We start from the raw sequence: 13,555 nt of genomic DNA, 5'->3' as shown, positions 1-13,555 counted from the left end.
TACCACGCTAAAAAACAAAAGTGAAACATTAGATCATATGTGCTTCAGCATCCACTTCTTTATTACCGTTCGCATCCTGGTTTTTGTTAGGAAGTTAAGTTATCTATTTTATATTGCTGTGAAAACATCTCCTTCAAACAACTGGATTTATTCAAGATTCTTGCCAAAGACTACATTTTACAAGATTACATTTGAACACATCATGATAACGTTAGAATTTACCTTTGCCTAATATCATCCTTGTTTCTACTGAATAGAGCTTTATCGCATCATAATGTAAATCAACGGCACATCCCGTGTTGAAATCGGCAGGACGAGAGCTAGTTAACGTTAGCTGTTAGCAGCCGCTAAGCAGCACAGTCCTGTACGGAGCTAACAGCTAACGCTAGCTCTAGAGAGGGCCATTCGCGTTTTCATGTTGACCACCGTATTTCTCCTACACACGTGGCACATGGGAGAATTTTCAGTCGGTTGCAATGTGCAACCTCGCCACTAGATGCCGCCAGATCCTACACACTGCACCTTTAACTAATGTTAAACCATGCATTTTGGCTTTCTGTTTAGTATTTAAGGTACCAAAGAAAAAAGTGTAAGGTTTCGCATTTAAAATGGTCTGTGTCCTTTTAACAAGTATGTTTCTCTTCATCAGTATAAAACTTTAATAGAAAGCAATCAACCAATGAACCAATTAAGCAGCTAATCCACAACAACCAGCTGCAATCAATCAAGTAATCAGCACATTATTCTGCTAATCAGAAGGGATGAACGGCTCAATCTGTCAAAGAATATTCACTGTGCATGTCAGGATTGTCAGTATTCACTAACCAGAGTGCGTCCTCTTCCCAGGGGTACGGCTGACTGGTTCGGGGTGAGCAAAGACAGCGACAGCACCCAGCGATGGAGGAGGAAGAGCCTGCAGCACTGCAGCCATCTGTACGGGGGTCTAAAGCCGCAGGTGATGAGGGAGATGGAGCTCCACAGCCAGGACAACCTCTCTCTGGCCAGCACTGAGACCCCTCCTCCCCTCTACCTCCCATCCCACCACCCCAGCCACCACTATGGCATGCAGAGGGTAGGACAGTGCCGGGGCGCACGTTAGGGGGACGGAGGAAGAGATGGGACGATCTTTCACCTTTTCCTCCATCACATCTTCTCCCACACTCTTTCACTATTCCTATTCCTTTATTTCACATTAGAGCTTCGGCGCTTGCTTCACCTCTCTGCTTTGTCATCTTGCCTAGGGTTCAATTGATGGGATCAATTGAACACACATGAAACAAATTCTATCTTGTAGATGTTTTTGAATGTTTCCTGTGAGAAATGTCTAATTTTACGCATGATTCTTCACAATAACTATCCACTGAAACTCACAATGCTGCTACACTAGGGTGACCGTATTCTCAAACTCCTAAACCGGGACACTTAAGTGTACCTCACGTTCATGCACGCGCACATGCATGCGCTTATGCACGCACCATAGGCGTTTTCATCAGGATTTCATTTCAGTGTTTAGCACACCTACCGAGTACACCTTTCAACAGCATGGACAGCGTCTCAGCAGACGAAAAATTATGTTTTGTCTCCCAAAATCCACAACTGTTTTAATAACACTAGTAAACACAAAACACACGGATTGCATGTGACACATTCTCTGCCAGCTATTGTATATTTGCTATCTGGCCGTCTTTATGTGATCTTTTATATCGGCATTTCCACTGTGTGTGACCGAAAATGTACTCATCCAGTGTGTGCACTTTACGAAGAAAAGGAGTAAGCCTCCTGGAGCTCTTTAGAAAAGAGCAACTTTCTCTTCGGCATGACAGCTAACCATTAGCGTTAACTGAGCGTTCTGTCAGAAAGGGCCGCAAGTGTCACGGCAACAACCTTGACAACGATACATTGATTGACTGACACACAAACAAATTGAATTCAGATGCGTCGTGCATCGTTTTCTATATTGGGTTAGGTAATAATGAGTGGAACAGTACATGATAAAAATCTATGTAAGTGCTGAAAACACGTATTATATTATTATTATTTTAATTGTGGTGAAAACCGGGACAATTTGAGTGTTTTACAGATATTTGTCGGGACTCGGATCCCCCAGCTTGAAACCGGGACAATCATCCGGTCACCGGACTACAAAAATCTGTGTCAGATTACATTACAATAAGCACAATAAGTATGATGCGAGCATTTTAAAAGACAACTGTTTCAACGGAAGTGTAGTCCTCATTGTACGGAGTATGGTCTAAGACCTGCTCTATGTATAAAGCGTCTCGAGATAACTTCTGTTATGATTTGACGCTATATAAAAATAAATTGAATTGAATTGAATTGAATCGTGCATATTGATTGTTGTGTGAAGCAGCACTGGGTGAGGGCTAACAAATCTCTGCAGCTATTGAATAGGTTAACTAATAAACAATATGCTATTGTTTATTACTAGATCTTGAAATTGACTATTATAAATATCAATGCTCTATAACTAAAACCTCCTGATTATACACTTTTGCTTCTTTCCGAAACCTGGAACATCAATCTAACCCTAGTTTAGATATATGTCATGCCTGCTTTTCACTATCTTGTCGCTGTGTGTTTACTGTTGTATGTGGCTTGACAATTGAGTCTGACAAAAAAAAGATGTGGTGAACCAACACAGTGTGTGTGTGTGTGTGTGTGTGCGTGTGTGCGTGTGTGCGTGCAGATCGTAGACCCCCTGGCCCGGGGTCGCGCCTTCCGCATGGTGGAAGAGGTAGACGGCTTCAGTGTCCCGCAAACTCCCATCACGCCCGGCACCGCCTCCCTGTGCTCCTTTTCCAGCTCCCGCTCCGCCCTCAACCGGTTGCCACGACGACGCAAGCGGGAGTCTGTCGCAATCATGAGTCTTAAGGCCGCGGCGGCCCTAATGAAGGTGTCTGTTTATTTTTTGTTTATGCAGTAGATTTCAGTTTAGTCACCAAATAATCTGTGCTTTGCAAAGTCTGTGCTTGTCACTTTTTTTTCTTTTTTTTTTTACTTCAAAGCTGCTGCCAACCTCAGTTTTTCTGAGATTGAGATAACTTGTATTTTCTGCACAATATAAATACACATTGGAACCAGCTATAACACTGAGTTTCCATGCACATGCACACACTTTAATCTCCATTATCTTATGTTTTTGTGAAGAGATTATAGAAAAATCCCATCCGTTTTATATTCTTATGTCTCCTGCACATATGAATGGATGGGTTTTATCTGTTCATTCATGTGTGTGTGTGGGCATGTTGCATAAAATATGAGATCAGCTCGTCTTATTGTGGATTAAACTCAAGCGAAATATCTTACAGTACAGTGCAGATGACTATCTCTCTGTGGCCCACTGGCTACAGACTCGCACATGTAAAGGGATGAATGGATGTTCAGTGCTGGGCAGGGGAAGGGGGGTTACTAGGTCTCACTAGCAGATGGTCCATGATCGGAATATTCCAGATGTCCAGAGCTAATCCACTGACACACACAACCATTACACACTATCATTAAGGAGGCAGCATGCTCAGTCGGGGATTCCCCCCAGATAAACTGTCAGGCATCATTGCACCTCATGATGATGTTTGTGTGTGTGTGATTATAGGGCCGGACGTTAGGCGACAGCACCGCCGGGCGATGTCGCAGACGGAGCTTCATGCCCCCTAGTTTCTATGAAGAAGACACCGTGGACTTCCCTGATGATTTGGACACTTCCTTCTTCACCAGAGTGAGCAGTGGACACACTTCCACACATTGCCGGGATGACCTTTATATTAACAATATCAAATTAAAAAATGTTTGCAAATAATTATCCAAACATTAGCTGGAAGCACAAGGAGCCATTCCTAACCCTAACCCTAACCCGAAAAAAGGAGACAGCATGAATTTCTGTCATCTCTCGTGACATTGAAACACAGAAATTAAACGGACTTGACATTCCAGGAGATGGTGCTGTGCCGCAATTGCTTCACATCAGACACTAAAGTAGCACGAAGATTAAACATGAAACATTATGGCTATTCTACACAGTTCTCCAGCCATGTATTTTGTATGTATATGTAGCTATATACTTCTGAGACATTATACCTGGCCCTAACAACAACAAACTAAATATATAAAAAATAAAACTAACCTTTCTGAAAATTGAAACTAAACTAAACAAGCAAACGCACCCTGAAAATTATTAAAACTAAACTAAAATCAAATCAAATCAAAACTGAAATAAAATATAAAACTAATGGAAAATTTTAAAATATTCGAACCTTGGTCAGGAGCCTTCGCGCACTCAGCTTTGAATTCTTACTGACTTAGTTTTCATCTTTGTAGGACGGCCTGCATGACGAGTTGTCCAGCTATGCCGACGAAGTCTTCGAGACGCCGTCGGAGGCCGACCTCAAACACCTGGATGAGAGCGATCTCACAGGGAGCGCTCTGGATAAGAACGAACTGGAGAGGAGTCACCTCATGCTGTGGGTTTATATGTTTTACAATGTTATTTACATGCACACACGAACCTCTGACATGCCGCAGAGGAGATGTGAGGAGACAAACTCTTATGATATTATGTACTCTATTATAATATCACGCCCTGACTGACACCTTCATTTACAATTCTTTCTTCCACTTTCCTCTCCCTCCATCCAGGCCTTTAGAGCGAGGATGGCGGAAGGCAAAAGATGGCTCTCTGGTCCAACCTAAGGTGCGTCTGAAACAGGAAGTGGTGAGCGTCAACAGCCATCAGCAGCGGGGACAACGGATCGTGGTTCCTGTTAAGAAGCTGTTTGCCAGAGAGAAGAGGCCGTACGGGCTCGGCATGGTCGGCCGTCTCACAAACCGGACGTACCGCAAGCGCATTGACAGCTTCGTCAAAAGGCAGATTGAGGACATGGACGATCACAGGTAAGACAGAGGATGACTGTCCTCTGATGTGAAATTAAATAGAGCTGTTGCCAATGTCCCAGGTAATGGAGAGTCTGAATTGTCCTTCTGTCCTCTCCAGGCCTTTTTTTACCTACTGGATCACATGTGTCCATTTGCTCGTCACCATTCTGGCTCTCACCATCTACGGCATTGCCCCTGTGGGCTTCACACAGCATGAAACGGTCGACTCTGTAAGTATATTTTACAGCGTTTATTATGATTAGATTGGTATATTGGCAGGAAATAATTTGTGCTGAATATCCACTGAAAATGTATGAATGAGCAATATTAGTTATAACATTTCTTCTTCATTTTTTTTCTTCAGGTGTTGAGGAACAAGGGAGTTTATGAAAACGTTAAGTTTGTGCAACAACAAAACTTCTGGGTGGGTCCGAGCTCAGTAAGTATGTCCTATCTTCTATCTATGATTGTGCCTTAAGTGGTGGTGGTCAACACGGGAAATGCTTCAGTGAATTTAACTTGTTGTCTAGATCTGTGATTCCAACTGTGACTAGTTAGCAAGCAAGCAGAGAAGTCTAAACAGTTAGCTAAAAGTAATGGATAAATGGTTGAAATAGATAACTCTAGCTAAAATAGAGAAATGACTGAAATAGTTAGCTAAAAGTAGGATAACGGTTAAAACAGTTAGCCTGATAAAACGTTGAAATAGACAGCTTAAAAAATAGTTCACTAACTAATAGATTAAATGGTTGAAATCGCTAATTAAAAGTAATTTAAAAAAAAATTAAATGTCGGTTGGTTGACATACGCTAGCTAAAAGTGCTGAATAAATGGTTAATAAAGAAAGCCAGATTAATAATAGTGGTTGAAATAGCTAAAATAGTGGATAAATGGTTTATAAGATCTAGCTTCTGCCATTCAGGTGCAGTACTAATGCAAACTTGACCAACCCGTTCTAACATTAACTATTCAATTGTATGAAAAAAATATTATATAATGAATAGTGTTGAATAACATCCAGTTTAAAGAGGACCTATTATGTTTTGGTGTTTTTTCCCTTTCCTTTCTGTGTTATATCGTTTTTTGTGCATGTCTGCAAAGTTACAAAGCCCAAAGTCCAAACCAAAGGGAGTTACTCTCCCCCACAGAAGCACTGCTCCTGAACTGCCTGAAACACCTTGATTGAAGTCCTGCCTTTTTGGAACTTGTTGATGTCACCAAGTAACACATTGCATAATACCTGCCTAGCGGCTAGTTTGGCACGTCCTCAAACAAATCTAGTTAGAGCGGAGCTGGAGTGGAGTCTGAAGGTTTGGTTCGGTCGACCAATCACAGCAGCGTGGGTCAGCTGACCAATCAGAGCGTTTCAGACAAAGGATGAAAAGATTAAACATTAAAGCATGTAAACATATTCTAGTAAAAACCCAAAATACAAGTATGAACCTGAAAATGAGCATAATAGGTCCCCTTTAACATCACTAGAGGTGTCGATGAAGGGTTTTTTGCGCCAATCTGGGGGCTGTGAAGGTAGTTCAGACGAAAAATGTCGGGAACCACCGGTCTAGATCCACAACCTCACCAACCTGTACTGTAACCCCTGGCTGTCCTGCAGGAGGCGCTGATCCACCTGGGAGCCAAGTTTTCCCCGTGCATGCGACAAGACCAAGAGATCCACAAACTGATCCAGGAGAAGAGAGCGAGAGAGAGAGAGTCCGGCTGCTGCGTGAGGAACGATCGCTCCGGCTGCCTGCAGAATTTACAAGAGGAGTGTTCGGTCAGTGAAGCCAACCTGGCCATTTCACTCATATATATTATATCGGAGACGACATCTGTCACACTGCACAGGCAAAATGAATAACAGAATAATGTTAACAATGATTTCTCTCCATCTCTCCGTCTGCCTGTCCTCTACTGCAGAGCACCCTGGCAGTGTGGGTGAAGTGGCCTCAGCACCCCAGTGCTCCCTATCTGAATGGTACACTACGCCAACATGGTGCAGTCTGCCATCAGGACCCCAGGTGACTCCACCAAGACACTCTCTGTATGATTATCTGACAGTTGTGTAAATAGTTAACAGACATGATTTTGCTCCTCGTTGTGGACTGTATTTTTGGGGCTCTAACAGAATGCGGGAATGTTCACTGTTATTTATTTATCTTTAACTTTGGCTCTTGATTTTGTAGAATTTGTCTGGAGCCAGCCTCGGTTTCGCCTCACGAGTGGCCTGATGACATCACCAAGTGGCCAGTGAGTACATTTACATGTGAACAGTTTAAAGGGATAGTTCGGGTGTTTTTGTTGTATGAGGTACGTATCCATAGTCAGTGTATTACCTACAGTAGATGACGGTCAGCACACCCCCAGCTTGGAGAAGCAGACAGGAGTTACCGCACGGAAGCAAAGTGATTTACTGCTGTGGACGGGGCCAGCAGCAAAACGTATTTTAGCCACCTAAAAAAAAGTCAATATCAGTTTAAGTGTATGCTATAATTGGAAAATATCCGACACCTTGCCATCAGACAGCTATACAGTCTACGTTTACAACGGGGAACTGAAGCCGTTATCTATGCTCTTGCCAAAGCAACCAGACTCCATTGTAAAAAACAGCAATTTTACCTCGCAGAACACGGGAGTTGTTGGTCTACCGCTGCCTCGATCGGTTAGTTTGTTGGTGTTATTGTGTGACTTTGGTTAGTTCAGATTCACCAAAGCCAAACAATAACACAAACAATCTAACTGATCGTGGCAGCGGTAGACCAACAACCCCCGTGTTCTGCAAGGTAAAAATACTGTTTTTTTCAATGGAGTCTGGTGGCTTTGGGGAGAGCATAGACGGATACAACGGCTTCAGTTCCCCGTCAGAAAGGGCTGTCTGACGACGAGGTAAAGCAGCGAAAATATTCTAAATATAGCGTACACTTAAACTGATATTGATTTTTTTAAGTGGCTAAAATATGTTTTGCTGCCGGCCCCGTCCACAGCAGTACATCGCTTTGCTTCCGTGCGGTATCTCCTGTCTGCTTCTCCAAACTGGGGGCATGACGACCGTCATCTACTGTAGGTAATACACTGACTATGGATAAGTATGTCATCATTTCAGTTCATCATTTCCTTGTTAAAGATTGTCTTAAAAGCAAAAGTAGGTAAGTAAGTGAAAGTCTACTTTAAGTTAACACACCGAGGTTTAAATGCAGCATTGTCTGTCTTCGACACATAACGACTAGATGGTTACATTTGATATTTTTCTGCTTATAATCTGTAGGTTTGTACGCGATACAACTCTGGGAATCACACCAACCTCCCCCACATAGACTGCACCATCACAGGCCGGCCCTGCTGCATCGGAACCAAAGGACGGTAAGGATGAACGTCACAGAACGCCACAGGAGTAGTACAACTACTATAGATTTTCAAAAGCTATTACCAGTAATTTAATATTAAAGCTGCTGCATACAGTATGTGCCAGTATTAACTATCTTTAAATCTAACTATTTTCATGTTTAAATGTTAAATATTCAGGATGAGCAACTCCTTACGTTAGACCTATTTATGCATTATTAACATCAGAAGAATAGAACGTGAGTACACTGTGCATAGAGTAAAAAAATAAATTTCATGGCATCAACAGACTGTTTTATGTATAACCCGGGTGAAAATACTAGACATTGTATGTCATTAAGTCATTTTTCCTGCGAGTGGTTGATGATGAAGCTAATGACGTGTTTCATGTTGTAGATGTGAAATCACTTCCAGAGAGTACTGTGACTTCATGCACGGCTACTTCCACGAGGAGGCTACTCTCTGCTCACAGGTAGGACATTTCATTCACCAACCCGATACAACAGCTGCTATATTTTCTAACGGTAAATGTCTTTTACATCTCAATCAGTATTTTAAAGTATATCTGAGGTGTGTACAGACATTTGAATTTAAAACTTGCTCCAGGTGAGGCTCGAACTCACAACCTCGGCATCACTCTGCAGGCTACTGTCTTATAAGTACCGCGCGCTGACCGATTGCGCCACTGGAGCCTGATGTCAACTGTGAATAAAAAGGATTTTGGACTAAATTCAGCACTCTCATTTTCCTCCACAGGGTGGCAGTGGATCCTCAGGCTGACTGTACTGACTATCTTTCACTCTCTCTTCCAGGTGGACTGCATGGATGACGTGTGTGGTTTGCTACCTTTCCTCAACCCGCAGATCCCAGACCAGTTCTCCCGACTCTGGCTGTCTCTCTTTCTTCATGCTGGGTGACTGAACTCTTCTTCTTTTTAGGTCCATCTCACAATAGGCCTCTGTATTTAAAGCAGCACTAAGAGAAACGTTTCATGTTTTATCTTTTAAAACAGTAAATTAAGGCAATCGATTAAAATATTTAATCACGGTTAATCGTACATTTTTTTCTCTGTTCAAAATGTAACTTAAAGGGAGATTTGTCAAGTAATTTATACTCTTATCAACATAGGAGTGGGCAAATATGCTTGCTTCATGCAAATGTATGTGTATATGTATTACTGTAAAACAATTAACAACACAAAACAATGACAGATATTGTCCAGAAACCCTCACAGGTACTGCATTTACCATAAAAAATATGCTCAAATCATAACATGGCTAACTTCAGCCTAACAGACAACAACAGCTGTCAGTGTGTCAGTGTGCTGACTTGACTATGACTTGCCCCAAACTGTATGTGATTATCATAAAGTGGGCATGTCTGTAAAGGGGAGACTCGTGGGTACCCATAGAACCCATTTACATTCACATATCTTGAGGTCAGAGGTCAAGGGACCCCTTTGAAAATGGCCATGCCCGTTTTTCCTTGCCAACATTTTGCGCAAGTTTGGAGCGTTATTTAGCCTCCACTACAAACTAACATGACATGGTTGGTACCAATGGATTCTTTAGGTTTACTAGTTTCATATGATGTCAGTATCTTCACTCTAGCTTAAAAACTGAGATTACAACCGCCGAAAGATCGATTAGCAGCCGGATCCAACGCGGGCATGTTGGATTTTTAACAGGTTAATTAAATATAAGTTGCGTAAATGCATTAAAGAAATTAGTGTTATTATGACGAATTTGCGTTAACTTCGACAGCCCTACAGTAAATTGATATGGTGGATCTGGTCTGTGTCTGTAGGATCCTGCACTGCCTGGTGTCGGTGTTTTTCCAGATGACGGTGCTGAGGGACATAGAGAAGCTGGCTGGCTGGCTGAGGATCTCCATCGTCTACATGCTCAGCGGCATCACTGGCAACTTGGCCTCAGCCATCTTCCTGCCCTACAGAGCGGAGGTACTGTACAGTGTCACCCTCACAACCAACTGTATGCTGCATTTGAGACTAAGTTGTGTTTGAAAAAAAGCTTTGCTTCTTCCGTCCCAGGTGGGTCCTGCAGGCAGCCAGTTCGGCATCCTGGCCTGTCTGTTTGTGGAGCTGTTTCAAAGCTGGCAGATCCTCGAGCGACCGTGGCGGGCTTTTGCCAAGCTGCTGGCCATCTCGGTTTTCTTCTTCTCCTTCGGTTTGCTCCCGTGGATCGACAACTTTGCCCACGTCTGCGGTTTCGTGTCTGGATTTTTCCTGTCCTTCGCCTTCCTGCCGTACATCAGGTAGGTGAAGAAAGGGGATGTGTGTCGCTCATTCACTCTCGTCTCCCAAAGAGAAGCTTAGCTTGGCTTGGCATTTAGACTAGAAACAGTAGGAAACAGCTGGCTCGGCTTTGTCCAAAGGAAGCAAAATCTGTCTACCAGCACCTCTAAAGCTCAAAATGTGTTCCCCTTTTGCTAGTTTGTAGCTGCTGCTAAGCTAAGCTCACGGTCTCCTGGCTGTGGCTTCATATTTAATGAACATATACTGTGTAAGAATAGTATGGATATTCTCATCAACTCTCGGCAAGTAAGCAAATGATCTTATTATAAACCCTGTTTATTACCTTACATAAAATGGGTGACTAATACAATACAAATGCACGGATTGTTGAATTAATCACACAAACATTGTGAACTAGAATTACCACGGTTAACGGTTGTATGCCTCCGTCAACTAGTCAAGTTGCAGTTTACATCCATGTCTGTCCAAAATGTCATCACTTCATCATTTTATCCTGTTAGACATCTGTGTGAAATTGTCACAGTTGGCATCTGATTTTTTTGAGTTATGGCCAAAAATGTGTTTTGTGAGGTCACAATGACCTTGACCTTTGACCTCCATCACTTCATCCCTCCAGTCCAAGTGGACGTTCGTACCAAATTTTAAGAAATCCACTCTAGGCATTCCTGAGATATATCAAGAGAATAGGACAGACATAAGGTCACCATGACCTTTGACCTTTGACCTTCAAAATCAAATCAGTGGGAGGCAAAAAATTGAGACAAATCCACATAAATTTAAATTACTGTCGTAGCATAATCAGTGTATTGATGTCGTGATAATCCCTATCTGAGAGCATTACCTAAATTATTCCAGCCTAAGTCAGTGGATTCAGTCTGGCGCTATCACTTCACAGGTCAAATCTCTGGGATAAAAAAACTTGCTCCTCCACAAAGTCTATTTTTTGGGAAGCAAGAAAACCCAATGTTTGTGTGTATATCTGATAATGTCCTTAAGGTTTTGACAAGGTAGAATGTTCTGCAATCAGATCAATACTGTATCACAGCTCCTATTAAGTGGCGTGTGGCTTGTTGCTCTAGGAGTGTGATTCTTTCTTTGGGTGCGAGAGGTCAAGAGTTCAAATCCTGGACGAGCCCCAAGAGTGTCTTCACTAATATAAGTTTGTTGTCTCAGTACTGTATAGTGACAGTAAAGTTGAATCTGATGTGTGATTTTCTGTGACTTGCTCCATTATGAGACAAATAACGCAGAGTTTTTTTTTCCCTCTTCAGCTTTGGGCAATCCGACATGTACCGGAAGCGAGTCCAGATCTGCGTATTCCTGCTGGTTTTCCTGGGTCTGCTCTCGGCCCTGGCGGTCCTCTTCTACGTCTACCCCGTGAAGTGTGACTGGTGCGAGTACCTCACCTGCATCCCCATCATGGACAAGTTCTGCGAGAAGTACGACCTCAACGCACACCTCCTCTAACGTTGAAAGTTGGATACGGAGCTGCGGTGCAACTTGTGACATTCCTCCTGGAATAATAACCAGTATTTCGGGATACCATGTGGATATCTGTGTGTTCACTGTTTGGAAAAGGTGCAACAGCCCCATTATGAATAAAGGCCATGCATGAAAGCCTTCAGGCACTTAAATAAAAGTATTCACACGCATGGGAGCAAAACTAACAATGTAAAGTTGACTGAAAAGGACTAATTATGTGTCATTGATCTCTAGCTGGGCTAATCAATGACCAGTCACACTGGAGGAGAGTTACAAAGACAACTGTGTCCTGCCAAATGATGTACCTCTCTCCTGTGGTATAAATGGACTGAACAGCACCGCTTAGTGGCCAAAACGGAACAGTACAACCTGAAACAGCTGCAATATGTGAGCGGAGGATTTTGTACTTTTTTACTGACTGATGTCCAACAACAGTTCTGTCCGTTTACTGGATGTGTTAAAAACTCGCCAAGAAATGAGACTCTAAAATGTGCCTTATTGACACAAAACCACACACACACACACACACACACACACACACATGATGTGTTTTCGTGCCATGGATCAGTTTGTGTCAGACGTTTTGGGTCCTGTTCTTCAACCTCTGTAGAAACTGCATCACACGGTCTGACAAACTCATGTAAAATGTGTTTTTACTTCAGTATTTGGTGGCTGAACTGCCGCCCTTTTTTTTTTAATCACACTGGAAACCGTAGTTTCCGCCACAGCCTTTAATCACAAATGAATTGTTTGTTTTTATACATCTGTAAAGAACACACTTGTATGTTAATCTGCTCCATTGTGAATAGCTGTTACTGAGGTGAAATAGTGTTTTTATTCAGTGTGGTGGCGTTTTAGCTACCTTTCAATAAACCCAACATCACACGGAGTGAAACATTTCTTTTAAATGTCTGTGTGTGTGTTGCTTGCTCATAGAGGATATATGTCCAGGAAGCTAAACTCTTCTGCTCCAGGTGAGGCTCGAACTCACAACCTCAGCATCACTCTGCAGGTTACTGTCTTATAAGTACCGCGCGCTGACCGATTGCGCCACTGGAGCCTGTTGAGTTGCGTTGATGGTTCCAATATTATCTGCCATGTTGGAACCCTACAGAGCCTCAGGTCAGCATCTGTACAGACAGCAGAGACCTCACCCGGAAGTCTCCACATGTCAGGACCTGCTGTTAGTTTGATCACAGACTGTATATATAGATGGATGACGCGTCTCCACTTCCACCCACTATATAATATGCAGATAAGTGAAGCCAAAATATGGATAAACTCCCAGCATAGCTCCAACCAAATTCAACCTGAGAACAGATCTGTCTGGACAAAGTCATCAGTCTGAATCAATTCAATTCATAAACATTTTATTACAGGGTATATAGATTTATGGTTTTGATAGCCTTTCTATTTTTTAGAATATAAGATTGAAGCCATGTATTGTTTGAGTTCATTTTCAAAGACGGAGAAAGGATGGTCTGGGAAAAATTTAGATTTATGAATATGAGATTTTGCAAGTAACAGGCCTTAAATTAATGATATAATATTGATTTGCTTTGGTAGAAG

The 13,555-nt window shown here is 42.4% G+C and overlaps 1 protein-coding gene and 2 non-coding genes across 15 annotated transcripts in view; 1 reads left to right on the top strand and 2 right to left on the bottom strand.

Moving 5' to 3' along the window:
• Positions 1–12,872, top strand: part of rhbdf1b (rhomboid 5 homolog 1b (Drosophila)) — a 46,081-nt gene extending 33,209 nt beyond the window's left edge. For 7 of the 13 annotated variants that reach the window (XM_037755455.1, XM_037755458.1, XM_037755460.1 and 4 more), the window contains 16 exons: positions 847–1,072; positions 2,708–2,914; positions 3,614–3,736; positions 4,336–4,478; positions 4,654–4,908; positions 5,009–5,120; positions 5,255–5,329; positions 6,503–6,664; positions 6,808–6,908; positions 7,074–7,137; positions 8,153–8,247; positions 8,626–8,701; positions 9,042–9,142; positions 10,036–10,189; positions 10,280–10,503; positions 11,776–12,872. In XM_037755455.1, the coding sequence (XP_037611383.1) occupies positions 847–1,072; positions 2,708–2,914; positions 3,614–3,736; positions 4,336–4,478; positions 4,654–4,908; positions 5,009–5,120; positions 5,255–5,329; positions 6,503–6,664; positions 6,808–6,908; positions 7,074–7,137; positions 8,153–8,247; positions 8,626–8,701; positions 9,042–9,142; positions 10,036–10,189; positions 10,280–10,503; positions 11,776–11,971 (2,314 nt within the window). In that variant the 3' untranslated portion in view covers positions 11,972–12,872. The remainder of the gene's footprint in view (positions 1–846; positions 1,073–2,707; positions 2,915–3,613; positions 3,737–4,335; positions 4,479–4,653; positions 4,909–5,008; positions 5,121–5,254; positions 5,330–6,502; positions 6,665–6,807; positions 6,909–7,073; positions 7,138–8,152; positions 8,248–8,625; positions 8,702–9,041; positions 9,143–10,035; positions 10,190–10,279; positions 10,504–11,775) is intronic. The other 6 variants (XM_037755459.1, XM_037755463.1, XM_037755468.1 and 3 more) reach the window with 3 other exon arrangements.
• Positions 8,828–8,921, bottom strand: trnai-uau. Its single transcript has 2 exons — positions 8,884–8,921; positions 8,828–8,863 (listed from the first exon to the last, which is right to left on the bottom strand). It is a non-coding gene; the product is annotated as a tRNA-Ile (tRNA).
• An 80-nt stretch (positions 12,873–12,952) lies between the features above and the next one.
• trnai-uau lies at positions 12,953–13,046 on the bottom strand. Its single transcript has 2 exons — positions 13,009–13,046; positions 12,953–12,988 (listed from the first exon to the last, which is right to left on the bottom strand). It is a non-coding gene; the product is annotated as a tRNA-Ile (tRNA).
• Positions 13,047–13,555: the final 509 nt, after the last annotated feature.

The sequence above is a fragment of the Sebastes umbrosus genome, chromosome 20 (assembly GCF_015220745.1).
Source record: "Sebastes umbrosus isolate fSebUmb1 chromosome 20, fSebUmb1.pri, whole genome shotgun sequence".
In the NCBI taxonomy this organism is placed as follows: domain Eukaryota; kingdom Metazoa; phylum Chordata; class Actinopteri; order Perciformes; family Sebastidae; genus Sebastes; species Sebastes umbrosus.
This window is presented reverse-complemented; position numbering and strand designations above follow the sequence as displayed.